Raw genomic sequence first — 15,243 nt, forward strand, 5'->3', positions numbered from 1 at the left:
TCATTACTGTACAAACTGATTAATCCAGCTGTGTTTGGCTATTGTTATTGTGGTTGCTGAGGCCACACACACCTGAATTAAACAGTTAGTCCTGTAACAAAAGACGGGCAATAACATTGCTGCCATCTGATGGCCATTTCTGTCTTAATGAGGAAATTAAAAGGGGGAGTGAATCTTTACAGCTTAATTCAGCATTGTCATATAAGGATCTACTGTAAGGAAACCTTGTTAGGTGGGCGAAGAAATCAAAGACTATTTAAAAAAATTGTCTGATAGGACAGGGCTGTGAGGAAATACTAATAATTATTCACAATCAATGTCATAACCCAGTACAAGGTACAAAGTATGCAGGTAGTAGTGTCAGTTTATTCACAACAGGAGAAAAACTAATGGACTCTGGGAATGGTTTTAAAGGAAACTTTAATTTTATCAAATTCAGTACCAACATTATTGTTTTGATTCCTCACTATAATAATCTTGTCCGTGTTTACACTAAATCAGGTCTGAGAACTGATCTAAACAAAAGAGGGTCGTTGTAGTTATTAATTGGCCGGGTACAAATTAAGAAATCAGTATGAAAGATGTTTACCTAGTCCTCCTCATGCTTTAGTTCTGGGAATGGTGAAATGTACATAATTAGAGGGAGTTCACTCATTTATACTAACCTATTCCTCTCACAGCAATGTTTCTGTGAGAAAGAATAAATCCATATGATTGTCCGTAATAAATTGATTAACCAAAATAGTCTGTGAAGTTGTACTATGTTGATGTGTATTAAAAGTCTTATATGTAAAAAGTGTTGATCTGTCGACACTAAATGTTACTGTACAAAAAAAATTGATTCAAACTGCAAATGGTTGCATCATAATGTATTAAGAATTTGCTTAATTTAGCTAATTAAACTCCTTTGGAATTAATTTTGTATGTTTACAGCAATTTCTTTAATTCCATTTTAACCCATTAAATGTACTTACCCACAGAGGATCAGGCAGGTCCTTGCCAAAAATTGCATCCCCTGCTTTTTTCCAGAAATATAGATTTGTAGCTGATGTGACAAATTCTACCTGCTTCCACATGTGTGCTGAGGTACCAGTGTGAATTTCATGTGTGTAGGACAATTCTTAGGTTAAAAACAAGGGGGATGCATTTTGTGGCAGGTCCTTGGCAAAAATTGCATCCCCTGCTTTTTTCCAGAAATATAGATTTGTAGCTGATGTTTCAATTTCTACCTGCTTCCACATGTGTGCTGAGGTACCAGTGTGAGTTTCATGTGTGTAGGACAATTCTTAGGTTAAAAACAAGGGGGATGCATTTTGTGGCAGGTCCTTGCCAAAAATTGCATCCCCTGCTTTTTTCCAGAAATATAGATTTGTAGCTGATGTGACAAATTCTACCTGCTTCCACGTGTGTGCTGAGGTACTAGTGTGAATTTCATGTGTGTAGGACAATTCTTAGGTTAAAAACAAGGGGGATGCATTTTGTGGCAGGTCCTTGCCAAAAACTGCATCCCCTGCTATCTCAGAGGAGTTGACACTTGTACGTCTGTATTCCTGTATATTCATCAGTAATTAAGTACAAGGATCAGCAAATGCAAATTCTGCCCTGTAAAACAATGACAGTGTAATTGTTGCTTCATATGATCTGAAGCCCCATTTGGAGCTTTTAAACAGGATTTTGAAAAACCTTGATAAATTGCTGCTGTAATATTATAGATTTTTTAGAATAAAAAGCTAGCAGATGTGCATAAACAAACAAACAAAAAAAATACCATACAGTTCAGTAAAAATACAGTTCTGTTTTATGCCTCATTCTTGTAAGTTTAAAATGTTCCAATGCTCCTGAATGCACCATAGCTTTCTGACGCGCAGCGAACGCATCTCACTGGTCTGTGAACGCTGTGCTATGTAGATGCGCGTTTGATTTTCCACTTAAGAGAAAGCTTTGCAAACTCAAAACTCACGTCGGCTATCACGGTTTAGTGTTGTGTGTAAATAGCAAGAGACCACAACAAATAAATCAGCCGTACCATGGTCAAAATCTTTGGATTTAATGTTGTTCAAAAAATCCGTACTTTTGTAAATTAATCTGCCAAATAACCACAACTTTTTTCCCACGAGAGGTATTTTTAAACGTTTTTATATCATTAATATAAGAACCTAAGCTCCATTGAACATATTTTAATCCGTTTTCCTCGTCGATATGCAGTTCAACAGAGCGAGGCGCGCTCCCGCGACTGGGGATGCATTTTTCGGCAGGCATGCACTTTTGGGCATAACACCGGACTGAGGTTAAATCTGTTTATGGGCGGAGTTTAGCAAACTAAGCAGAGAGAATAATGATTTAGAGTGTCCGATGGGTACCAACTACTGTAACCAAACTATATTATGGGATAAAATGCACTAATTGATACTTAGAAAGAGAGATGGTTTATTATTTAATAAATTATAAATTATTTATTTACAAAATTCAACACATGTAATATGAGGATTTATATTAAAAGCTTTCAGTTTGAAAGTTTGAAGGTTACCGTTAGAGCCGCCAGGATGCGCATGCGCACTTGCTCTTGTTTAAGTGACAACAGAGCGCGGTAACAGCCGACCAAAACCAGCTCGCCCTTCATGCTTTTGTTGCAAATAAATACATTTGACATTTTCTCGGTTTGTCGCAGAGCCACCGGAGCGGGCGCGCGCCTGAGTCCTACAGCTGCTGGATGATTGTCCGAAGCTAACAGCAGCAATATGGCGCACTGGAGCACGTTCGAGAAGGAGACGGAGAAAGAGACGAAGAAGCTGATCGGATGTATCAGTGGGATCCAAGACGAGGAAGACCAGAACTTCCAAATGGCGCTGAAGTTCGCCTGGTCAAATTTCAAGTGAGTTGGTCACCTGCTGGTTGGTGTGGAGCTAGCCTGTTAGCAGGTTAGCTAGCTACATGGTGATGCTAAGTCTGAGCACCTCTGCTCTTCTGGCAGGTTTCATCGGTATTTGGATGCTGACAGTCATAAAATCAAACGCTCTATCAATGGGTGAGTGCTGGAAGACATTTCCCTCTATCCTTCCCTTTAGGTAGGAAGATGTTTTTCATTATTTTCCTTTCCTACACAGTCTGAAAGATATATGGTTTTAATTTATTGAATATACAGGTGCTGGTCATAAAATTAGAATATCATGAAAAAGTAGATTGATTTCAGTAATTCCATTTAAAAAGTGAAACTTGTATATTATATTCATACATTACATACAAACTCATATATTTCAGATGTTTATTTTGTTTAATTTTGATGATTACAAATGTCAACAAATGAAAATCTCAAATTCATCATATCAGAAAATTAGAATATTGTGAAAAGGTTCAAAATTGATGGCCCCTGGTGCCACACTCTAATCAGCTAATTAACTCAAACCACCTGCAAAAGCCTTTAAATGGTCTTTCAGTCTAGTTCTATAGGCTACACAATCATGGGGAAGACTGCTGACTTGACAGTTGTCCAAAAGACGACCATCGACACCTTGCACAAGGAGGGCAAGACACAAAAGGTCATCGCTAAAGAGGCTGGCTGTTCACAGAGCTCAGTGTCCAAGCACATTAATAGAGAGGCGAAGGGAAGGAAAAGATGTGGTCGAAAAAAGTGTACAAGCAAGAGAGATAACCGCACCCTGGAGAGGATTGTGAAACAAAACCCCTTCAAAAATGTGGGGGAGATTCACAAAGAGTGGACTGCAGCTGGAGTGAGTGCTTCAAGAACCACCACACACAGACGTATGAAAGACATGGGTTTCTGCTGTCGCATTCCTTGTGTCAAGCCACTCTTGAACCACAGACAGCGTCAGAAGCGTCTTGCCTGGGCTAAAGAGAAACAGGACTGGACTGCTGGTGAGTGGTCCAAAGTCATGTTCTCTGATGAAAGTAAATTTTGCATTTCCCTTGGAAATCAAGGTCCCAGAGTCTGGAGGAAAAGAAGAGAGGCACTTCATCCACGTTGCTTGAAGTCCAGTGTAAAGTTTCCACAGTCAGTGATGGTTTGGGGTGCCATGTCATCTGCTGGTGTTGGTCCATTGTGTTTTCTGAGGTCCAGGGTCAACGCAGCCACATACCAGGAAGTTTTAGAGCACTTCATGCTTCCTGCAGCTGACCAACTTTTTGGAGATGCAGATTTCATTTTCCAACAGGACTTGGCACCTGCACACAGTGCCAAAGCTACCAGTACCTGGTTGAAGGACCATGGTATCCCTGTTCTTAATTGGCCAGCAAACTCTCCTGACCTTAACCCCATAGAAAATCTATGGGGTATTGTGAAGAAGAAGATGCAATACACCAGACCCAACAATTCAGAAGAGCTAAAAGCCACTATTAGAGCAACCTGGGCTATCATAACACCTGAGCAGTGCCACAGACTGATCGACTCCATGCCACGCCGCATTGCTGCAGTAATACAGGCCAAAGGAGGCCCAACTAAATACTGAGTGCTGTACATGCTCATACTTTTCATGTTCATACTTTTCAGTTGGCCAACATTTCTATAAATCCTTTGTTTTTATTGGTCTTCAGTAATATTCTAATTTTCTGATATGATGAATTTGAGATTTTCATTTGTTGTCATTTGTAATCATCAAAATTAAACAAAATAAACATCTGAAATATATGAGTTTGTATGTAATGTATGAATATAATATACAAGTTTCACTTTTTAAATGGAATTACTGAAATCAATCTACTTTTTCATGATATTCTAATTTTATGACCAGCACCTGTATTAGTCTCCCTCAGTATGCAGCAGGAATTCAACCACATTTCCTGCTGTTAAATGTTCTTTTCAAGGGTTGGTCAAGATATAAATATCTGCATTAACCCTTGTGTGGTGTTTATATTGTTGTTACTCATCCAGTGTTTGTGGACCTGTTGCATTTTATGGTTTTTAATGCCTCACTATCACTCAACAGATGTTTACTTCATCCTAATTTTAAGTTCCTTAATAAAATATGGGGTTAATATTTGTCATTTACCTTTTTAAGATAACATTTATTATCTTTTATTTAAAATTTATTTTTTAAGGTCATGCTGTCATTTATTATAGTTTACAAATTATCAAAGATGAGCTGAACTAACTGGAATTTAGTCAGACATTAGTCATTTTTATAGGTTAGTAAAGATCCTAATCTAATAACTCCACCAATAGAAAAAAAACCCCTCCTGAATATGGAAGTAAAACATCCTCATTGAAAACTGCCTTTTTTTGTACACTGAATTTCAAACACTGCATTTTTTTTAGCACTTAATTGAATTCCTTATACTGAATGTTTATCTGCAAAAAATTCAGCTGCAATAATTTCCCTGCAAAAAAAAATGTCCCTGCAAAAAAATTGTTTGCAATAATTCAGCTTCCAAAAATTTGCCTACAAATATTCAGCTGCAATAATTCACCTGCAAAAAATTTTGCCTGCAAAAATTCAGTTGCAATAATTAGCCTGCAAAACATTAGCCTGCAAAAAATTAGCCTACAAAACATTTGCCTGCAAAAAATTGCCTGCAAAAAAATTTAGCTGCAAGAAATTCAGCTTTTGGTGAACTCAAGCCAAAGCAAGCTACACTCGATGCAGTCGAGCATCTTCTAGCCAACGAAATGAACTAATTTTGTCAGAAAAAAAAAGGAAGTTTGCCACTGGCTGCTTCTTTCGGCTCAAACCAAAAGCCTTGGCAGACAGGGGTGCTGCACTAGCTGTGATTGGCTGTTATTTCACCCACTGATTAGATGAAAAACTAATGATGACTGTCTATTAGAAGCTACCTTACGTTTAGTAATCATATCTATTAAACAAGAAAATCTCTTAATTCAGCTTCAGTTGTGTCACATGACCAAATTAGCTCATTTCATTGGCTAGAAGCTGCTCGACTGCATCAAGTGTCGATTGGTTTGGCTTGAATTCATCAAAAGGTCAACACATTTGCAGCTGAGTTTTTAGCAGCTCAATTTTTTGCAGGCAGATTTTTACCAGATATAAATTCAGTGTAAGGAATTCAATTAGTAAAAAAAAATTATGTTTAGAATTCGGTGTACAAAAAAAAAGGCAGATTCCAATGAGATTGTTTTCATCCATACCTGGATCAGAAGTTTGTGAGAAACTTATTGAAGTCCTAGGGTTTGTGAACTCACCTCACCATGAAGTAGAGATGCTGATACTCTGATCAGATATTGGGTCCAATATTGATTGGATATCAAGCTGAATATCAAATGAATGACCTAGATACAGCATTCCCACCCTGTCATTTTTATTTTAATGTATATTTACCACTGATTACATCATTGCGCAGAATACATAGGCAGCTAGTGAGGATTTATATCTGTATAAATGTATTACCTTTTTTTTGACGTTTATTTCAAGCCTGAAGCCTTCACTTGCGTGGAAATATATACGGTTAATCAGAGCCGTATGCAGGGCCCAGAAAATACTGAGGTTTACAGCCAGAACTTCTAGGCGGCATGAGACAGAAACGGCAGTGCCAAAAAATGGAAAACAATCCACTGGACTTTGTTTCCAAGTTTGATAACATTTCGCTTCCCATCCAGGATGGTTTTTCAATTCAAAATGTCAGAAATAGCATTGAGTTCCTGACATTTTGAATTGAAAAGGCTTCCTGGATGGGAAGTGAAACGTCTTCAAACTTGGAAACCAAGTGCAGTGGATTGTTTTTTTGTTTTTTTTTTGGAATGACTTTGACCTGGTTGACTGAGAAGCTTCACCAGCATATTTACCTCCTGCTTAAATCGTCCCATCCATCAGTGGAACCTTTTATGCCTAATCTAACCTTCACCAGCATAGAAACAGCAGTGGTACTTCCATTATCATGCGTTGTGGGGGGGAGCAGTGTGCTTGTGCTCTGAGAAGCGTGCAAGTACCTGGTGCGATCACCACAGCCTCCATTCTGTGTTCCTGAGCAAAACCGTTAACCCCTCACTTCTCCCCAGGCACCACACAATGGCAGCCCACTGCTCCCCAAGGGGACGGGTCAAAACATAGAGTGAATTTCCCCATTGGGGGTCAATTAAAGGAATTTACATTGGTTTTCCTCCCTATCCTGTTTTTTCTTTATTGAAGAGTATCAACACAGTAAAGTACTAAACTAACATACAATCACCGGCCACTTTATTAGGTACCCCATGCCAGTAACAGGTTGGACCCCCTTTTGCCTTCAGAACTGCCTCAATTCTTCGTGGCATAGATTCAACAAGGTGCTGGAAGCATTCCTCAGGGAGTTTGGTCCATATTGACATGATGGCATCACACAGTTGCCACAGATTTGTCGGCTGCACATCCATGATGCGAATCTCCCGTTCCACCACATCCCAAAGATGCTCTATTGGATTGAGATCTGGTGACTGTGGAGGCCATTTGAGTACAGTGAACTCATTGTCATGTTCAAGAAACCAGTCTGAGATGATTCCAGCTTTATGACATGGCGCATTATCCTGCTGAAAGTAGCCATCAGAAGTTGGGTACATTGTGGTCATAAAGGGATGGACATGGTCAGCAACAATACTCAGGTAGGCTGTGGCGTTGCAACGATGCTCAATTGGTACCAAGGGGCCCAAAGAGTGCCAAGAAAATATTCCCCACACCATGACACCACCACCACCAGCCTGAACCGTTGATACAAGGCAGGATGGATCCATGCTTTCATGTTGTAGACGCCAAATTCTGACCCTACCATCCGAATGTCGCAGCAGAAATCGAGACTCATCAGACCAGGCAATGTTTTTCCAATCTTCTATTGTCCAATTTCGATGAGCTTGTGCAAATTGTAGCCTCAGTTTCCTGTTCTTAGCTGAAAGGAGTGGCACCCGGTGTGGTCTTCTGCTGCTGTAGCCCATCTGCCTCAAAGTTCGACGTACTGTGCGTTCAGAGATGCCCTTCTGCCCACCTTGGTTGTAACGGGTGGTTATTTGAGTCACTGTTGCCCTTCTATCAGCTCCAACCAGTCTGGCCATTCTCCTCTGACCTCTGGCATCAACAAGGCATTTCCGCCCACAGAACTGCCGCTCACTGGATGTTTTTTCTTTTTCGGACCATTCTCTGTAAACCCTAGAGATGGTTGTGCGTGAAAATCCCAGTAGATCAGCAGTTTCTGAAATACTCAGACCAGCCCTTCTGGCACCAACAATCATGCCACGTTCAAAGTCACTCAAATCACCTTTCTTCTCCATACTGATGCTCGGTTTGAACTGCAGGAGATTGTCTTGACCATGTCTACATGCCTAAATGCACTGAGTTGCCGCCATGTGATTGACTGCTTAGAAAGTAAGTGTTAACGAGCAGCTGGACAGGTGTACCTAATAAAGTGGCCGGTGAGTGTAAATTAAAACAGTATGCCATTTCAACATCATGTTCCAGGCAGTGGCGGTTCCAGAAACTGTTCAAAGGGGGGCCAGGCAGGGGCCAATGTGCACTGAGATGTGGCTGAAAACTGACAGGCCCCAAAAAACCTCTTATGGTCAATCTATACTGATCAAAACCAACCAACAGGAAAATGAACGCTCAGAACAGACCAGATTTTCATTAGGGTCCTCACTGATAAAACTATGCACATATTGATATATTAGTGCTGTTTAAATTAGTTTATGGTTTTGCGTAATATATACATTAAATGCATTGTGCAATGTTCCTTATATTTAAATACATAGAAGAGTTTCTTAGCTGACTGCAGAGACAATCTATCCTCTAAAAAAACTAAAAATGAATTAATAAAAGAGCAAATATTCTGTATTAGTCCTCGTTATTTGGAATACATTGCTGAGAACATTGCTGTGAATAATTTTTTTGCTGTATTTCTGTATTCAGTTGTTGGTTAATATACCAGCCTTAAAGCTACAGTGTGTAATAATTACAGGGATATAAAGTCAGAAATTTAATATATTATACATAACTATGTTATTTATCATCACCTATGAGCTCAGCCTTTTAACCATAATATTTGCGTTGCCTTAGAATTTGTTATTTATAATTACATAGGACCGGGTCTCGCAGCCATGGAGGCAGACATCTTTGCGCTACGGCAAGCGCAGAGGCAACAAACTAGCGATTGCGAGATCTCCCATTACGCTCGAAAATAACTACGGCAAGTTGAGAGAGATTAACTGAGACGGTACTGAACAGTAGATGGCAGTATTATGCCTGAGAAGCGTTTAGTCTGCCTGAAACCAAAGAAGAAGAAGCAGGTATACTGCGCCTCAGTAACAAGAAAGGTGAACAAGGCGGCAGGCGTGAGTGACTTTGCAAACTGTTTGGCACTGTGTGGCCAAACATCAGACGAATGGAGGATCATGCCTACTCTGTATCACAACGAAAAGCGGTGGACACCGAACCCCCGTCATCTAAGAAGCGGAAACACGACGAGAATAAACGCAAGCGTGACAAGAAACGGCAAAAAACACGGATCAACATTGGCACGGCATTTACACGATGGAAGTGACGCTCAAGTTGCCAGTTTTCTCTTGGACAGGTAATTAATCCTACACACACAATTGTCTACTATCACTGCAGTTTTTGGAGTACAGGATGCTCAGACCTGTCTAAAACAATAACATGCTGCGTGATGATGCTGTTACTCTCCAGTATACTTATTCAGCAATGTCCCTGACGTTTCACAGGTAATGATTCAGTAATTTTCTGTAAAATAATTTTCTGGATATATACCTCGGTTACTTCTCTCCGGCTCCTTTGGAGATCTTCAAGTCTTTCCTCCTCTGCTCTAGTCACCCCGCTGGCACCCCTCCCTCGCCTGGCCCTAGCTGCACGTCCACCCCGGCCTCTCTGCCCTCGCCCTCTTCCTCCCCCTCTTCCTCGCCCTCTTCCTCTCCCTCTTCCTCGCCTTGTAACCCCCGTGCCACAAACAAGACTTGGACTCTGTAAACGGGGAATATATTAGGGCTGCAACTAACGATTATTTTAAAAATCGATGAATCGGACGATTATTTTTTCGATTAATCGATGAATCGGACAAAAAATATTTTTTATATTAACCTCTTTATTCCAAAATAAACATTTTAGACAGAACAAACAAGCACACAAGTACAGGTTGCTCATTAACTGTACTGGTGCAATATGAAAAATAAATATTTGTGTTAAAACTACGCAAACTTACATGAGAAATGTAGCTGTACATCCACAAAATATAGGCTACTTTGTTTCATAAAGCGCAAAAAAAGACATTTTTGTTTTTAAAGCCCCTAAGGGGTTCAAACAATAGGCCGCCCCATTTCAACAAATGAGTTTTTTTTAGACTACAAGAGTTCGGCCTTTTAAGACAGGAAAGTACAGCAGTTAAAGTTGCTACTTGAGAAAATACTGAACCATAGAGATAAAAATAGCCCTGTGATTCAAATTATAAATTGTATTTGGAATAAAAATGAGAGAACTAGGGGTGTTAAAGAACACATCCTCCAAAGACAGATATTTACATGGCAATGTGGCAAATATAATTAATTGACATATTACTGATCTTGCTGGATATTATTCTGCTTTACTTCCATAAATTGCAGGATCTTCTTTACTTTATCTTTGCCAGAAGATTTAAACTTTAAAAGCCTTGCCCTCATAATTTGCAAGTTAATTTATTTATAAAGTAAATGTAAACGCTGCTTAAGCTAATTCAAATGAAATTAAAAGTAAAATAAGTAGCCAACCTTATCACTGTATGTAACCTACTAACACGGTAAGGAAAGCATCAGATGAGCTACCTGAGAAACTAACGTTACGTTTCCCCACTTTAAAACCAAACAAACATGGTGGTTCCGTGCCATGTTAATTTCTTTTGAAAAAAGTTGCATGTTATCACTTTTTTCACTTTACAAAGCGCAGGCTATTTTAATTATTGTGATCAATTTGCGCCGTCAATCCCAGTGCATGCGCGCCTCATTTGCAGTCTGGATGCTGAGGCTTTGACTGCAGCGCTGAGAGGGACTCCTGCGGGAGCGGGGGGAGGCGCCCCACGGCAGAGTAGGAACGATGCATGCTTTCACGTTAGAGTCTCCAAAAGCCGCCAGTGACACCGAAAAAAAGTCGCCAGATTTGTCGCTAGTCGCTTTTTTGAAAAATAGTCGCTGGAGGGGTCTGAAAAGTCGCTTAGTTGGCAACACTGCACCTGCGGCGCTGACTCGCTCTGCCATATTTTTTTTCTTCCTCTTTCAGTCAAGAGGCAGTGATGACGGCGCGGCGGATGACGCAATAATCGCGCGACACAACTAATCGATGATCAAATTCGTTGCCAACGCTTTTAAAAGTCGATTTTTATCGATTTTATCGATTCGTTGTTGCAGCCCTAGAATATATATTCTTCCAGCAAACACAATTTCGCTGTTAAACTAATGACTACAATTACTTCGTCTGTTTATATCACCATGCAAAGCAGCTCACCAAAACGTCACAACGACGTAGAAAAAATAACGGGTATATTTATTATCTAAAGTCTACATGAAATCTATACCCTACACAGACTAATGAAATACTATCTGTAAAATTATCTATGTAAACAAACCTCATCACTTGAGAAGGTAGGTGATGCGGACGTCGTGGAAGACATTTTGTCCCGTAACGCTCGCCGTACTGTTGGGGGGGAGAAGCGGTGGGGGGGAGACATTCATGTTGCTGCAGTCTGCAGTCTGGACGTTAGATGTCGCTGAAAATTACACACTGTAGCTTTAAAATGTCAAAGTATTAAATTCCACATGCTGGTATCACTGCTGCCACCTTCAGGCTTGTAGGAGAACTGCTTGTTTCAGGCTTATTGAATTAAATCCCCAGGGAACAACCAATCATCTGGTGTTGGTTGCAAATGATTGGCTAAGGGTGGCCAGGGCTACCAAGGAGTTTTAGTTGCTGCAAATTAGGTCTAAACCTTATGAAGTGTTTGGTTGGGAATGAGTGGGGCGCTGAGATGAAAGCATCGAAGTCTTGCTTTTGGTTCAGCGTCTGCTTCATTATTAAAAATATGGGATGTTAATCAGTATCAGGCATAGAGATTATGTAAACACAAACAACAGCATTACAGGTAGAAATGGGAGAAATGCCCCTTCACCTGAGTAGATTACAAATACTTCCTGGTTTCAATTAATTATATGTATTGGGATATCATCCATGCTAAGAGATTTTAAAACCAAGATGGGGGGAAAAAAGAAATTAAATAATTATCATTATAAAGGATTTTGGAATGTCAGCAAAACAGTTCTTAGATCAACAGTCCATCCATTTTTGTTGTCTGAGATTGATACAGATCTAAATCTGTTCTTTGAATGGAAAAAACAAGGACAATATTTCAGATCCAAGTATGGTTCAGCAGTTTTTAGATGATATATACCATGGATATGTTAAAGTTTATACAGATTCTTGAAAAGATTCACATAACAGGAATGGTGTTTTGATTGTAGTTCCAGATGTTGATTTTACATTGGGTAAAAAAATCAGTGATGGAGTTTCATTCTACAAGGGAGAAATGTTTGGGATTATATTGGCATTACAGATTAAAGAAATTGGTCCATTAGGAAGTTTAATTTGCTCTTTTTCTAGTACATCTTTATATTCATTCAGGCAGTAGACCTGCTATAGTTTCGTTCATATGGATTTCATCTCATATAGGAGTAAAAGGGAAGAAAGTGGCAGATAATTATGCAAAACAAGCTTCTAAAAGCAAAAGAAATAATATAATTAAACCAGATAGCAAAGTGGAAATGAAATCAGTAATTAAGCAAAATGGCAGAAACAATGGGAAGAAGAAAGAACTGGAAGATGGTTTTATATTATTCAAATAAACTTTTGCATTATGAGGAAAACGGGAAGGAATAGAAAGGAAGAAATAATCATATCTAGTTTACCCTTTGGTTATACAGGTTTAAATAGTACACTATTTAAATTAGGGAAGCATGCTACAAGGAAGAGGTTTGTTTGCAAGAAGAAACAGTGGAACTTGTTTTATTGTTTTATTTTTTATAGTACTATTTGAATCCAAATCCACACTCTATTTCAGTAGATGGCGGTAATGCATCTCACACACACACACACACACACACACACACACACACACACACACATATATATATATATATATATATATATATATATATATATATATATATATATATATATATATATATATATATATATATATGAGGAGTCTACAACATCACAACAGTTGTAGATAAAATTGGGGCATTATAGTGACTCTTGAAGTAATGGGAAGTTACCCCAGAAAATTGTTTATTTTTATTAATTTGATAATTAACCAGATGCACTATTTTGTTTTGCGCACAACTTCCTGTCCCGCTCATCTGCATTTTGCTCTGAGATCTGGCGATATATAAAACAGGTTAAACATCCAACACTGGAACCAACAATAAATAAACGTTTCATTTCCATCGCATAATGAAAGTTGATTCAACCGTTAGAAATTGAGAGACTGTCGGGGTTGACGGAGTTGATTAAAATTTGGTTTCATGTTCCCCTGCTGTCTGGGAAGGACGCTGGGCTGTAATCGAAAGATTTCCTCATGAAAATGCAGTTATTTCTCTTAGTCATCTACAACTTAAACTGCTCTCCATCTACAGCAGGCATTCCCAACCTCGGTCCTTGAGGGCCGCTGTCCTGCAGGTTTTAGAGGTTTCTCTGCTCCAGCACAGCTGGTTTTAATTGAAAGTTGATTAACAGGCTTTTGCTCAACTGCAATCATCATGGAAACCTCTAAAACCTGCAGGACAGCGGCCCTTGAGGACCAACTTTGGGGATGCCTGATCTACAGAGAACTTGCAGAAACTTGTTGATCATCCATTATCTTCTTGCGTGATGCAATAAGGGGATAACTTAAACATGAGGGACAGGGCTACCCGAAGAAGGGATGGGAACCACTGGCATAGACGGATGTGTACAGTGGAGGGACAATGAAATGTTGAAAGTAGTAAGTATTTAGGGAGATACAATAATCCAAAAGAAACTTGAGGGGTCAAACCATAACAGCTCAGTTGACGCTGCATCCCCAAATTCCTCCTTAGAGATGTTGCTGCTGCTGTTTCCACTGCTTAACAGCTTTAAGTAGACACTGACCTCAGACACGTCTTGTTGTTTTTCTCCACATGTAGGTCACTTTATGGACACAATCTGAGACGGTCATGTGAACAGCCACACAAAAAAAAATCCAATCTGACTAAATGCATTAGGACCTGCAGTGTGAACGTAGCCTAAACATCCCTTAGGCTGACAGAGCAACTGTATTGGGGCAGTGATTATACCAAAACTTTAAAAATATATAAGCATTTTGCATTTAAGATAAAAAAAAAAACGATTTTGTCAAACTGCTCTGTCTATCCAGAATAGGGTTGGGAATTGAAAAGATTTTCACGATTCCGATTCCCTTTTCGATTCTATGAAACGATTCGATTCTTTATCGATTCTTTTTTCGATTCCAATTTGGGGAAAAAAGGAGAACAAACAGTTTGATTATCAGCATCAACTTTGTTTACTTAACTATTGCACAATCTTACAAACTCAACAAGATCAAGATGTCCACAGGAAATGTGAAACTGGAGTAACATCTGTGTAGTAGGGAAAATTAACAGTTATTTTGCAGAAAGATGAGCATATCTGCTTTTTCTGGAAGGATACGGGATCTTTCAGCGCTTAAGGTGTCTCCAGCCGTGGAGAACACCCTCTCAGATGGGGTGGAGGAAGCCTGCACACAGAGGTAGTTTTCAGCCAGTCCAGATAGCAAGGGCAGCGTATCTTGCTTGTTCCACCACCACAGTGTGGCGCTATCCCTGCAGGGGATGGAGGGCAAGCTTTTATAGAGCTGGATTTCCTGATCTACCCTCTGGGCTAAGGAAAGACGGGGCTTTGATTCACAAAGTGACCGCAGCTCGTTGTCTTCCTCCTCGAATAGTTCTTCCAACTTGCGTAACTTACGTAACTTGCGTAACTTACGTAAAAAACGTGACTTAAGTCGTGCTCCCCAGAGCCGGCGCTCTAGGCTCTGGTGCTGCGGGAATCGAAAAAAGAATCGTTCAGCGAGCTGCCAAACGATGCCATGGAATCGGAAAATACGGAACCGGTTCTGAACAGGAACCGGTTTTCGATTCCCATCCCTAATCCAGAACTCCTCAAACAGAAAAAAAAATAATCGTCAACTGGTTGAAATTCTGTAGAAAATCAGATTATTAATCAACAGATTAATCGATTAGCACATAATTGTAGTTGCAGCCCTAAGCTC

The 15,243-nt window shown here is 39.6% G+C and overlaps 1 protein-coding gene across 3 annotated transcripts in view; it reads left to right on the forward strand.

Moving 5' to 3' along the window:
* The first annotated feature begins 2,560 nt into the window (after positions 1-2,560).
* Positions 2,561-15,243, forward strand: part of tubgcp5 (tubulin, gamma complex associated protein 5) — a 44,564-nt gene continuing 31,881 nt past the window's right edge. For all 3 annotated transcript variants that reach the window (XM_038271749.1, XM_038271750.1, XM_038271751.1), the window contains exons 1-2: positions 2,561-2,872; positions 2,972-3,025. In XM_038271749.1, coding sequence (XP_038127677.1) covers positions 2,739-2,872; positions 2,972-3,025 — 188 coding nt within the window. In that variant the 5' untranslated portion in view covers positions 2,561-2,738. The remainder of the gene's footprint in view (positions 2,873-2,971; positions 3,026-15,243) is intronic.

Source organism: Cyprinodon tularosa, unplaced genomic scaffold (assembly GCF_016077235.1).
Source record: "Cyprinodon tularosa strain WSP-4 unplaced genomic scaffold, ASM1607723v1 ctg808, whole genome shotgun sequence".
Taxonomy (NCBI): Eukaryota; Metazoa; Chordata; class Actinopteri; order Cyprinodontiformes; family Cyprinodontidae; genus Cyprinodon; species Cyprinodon tularosa.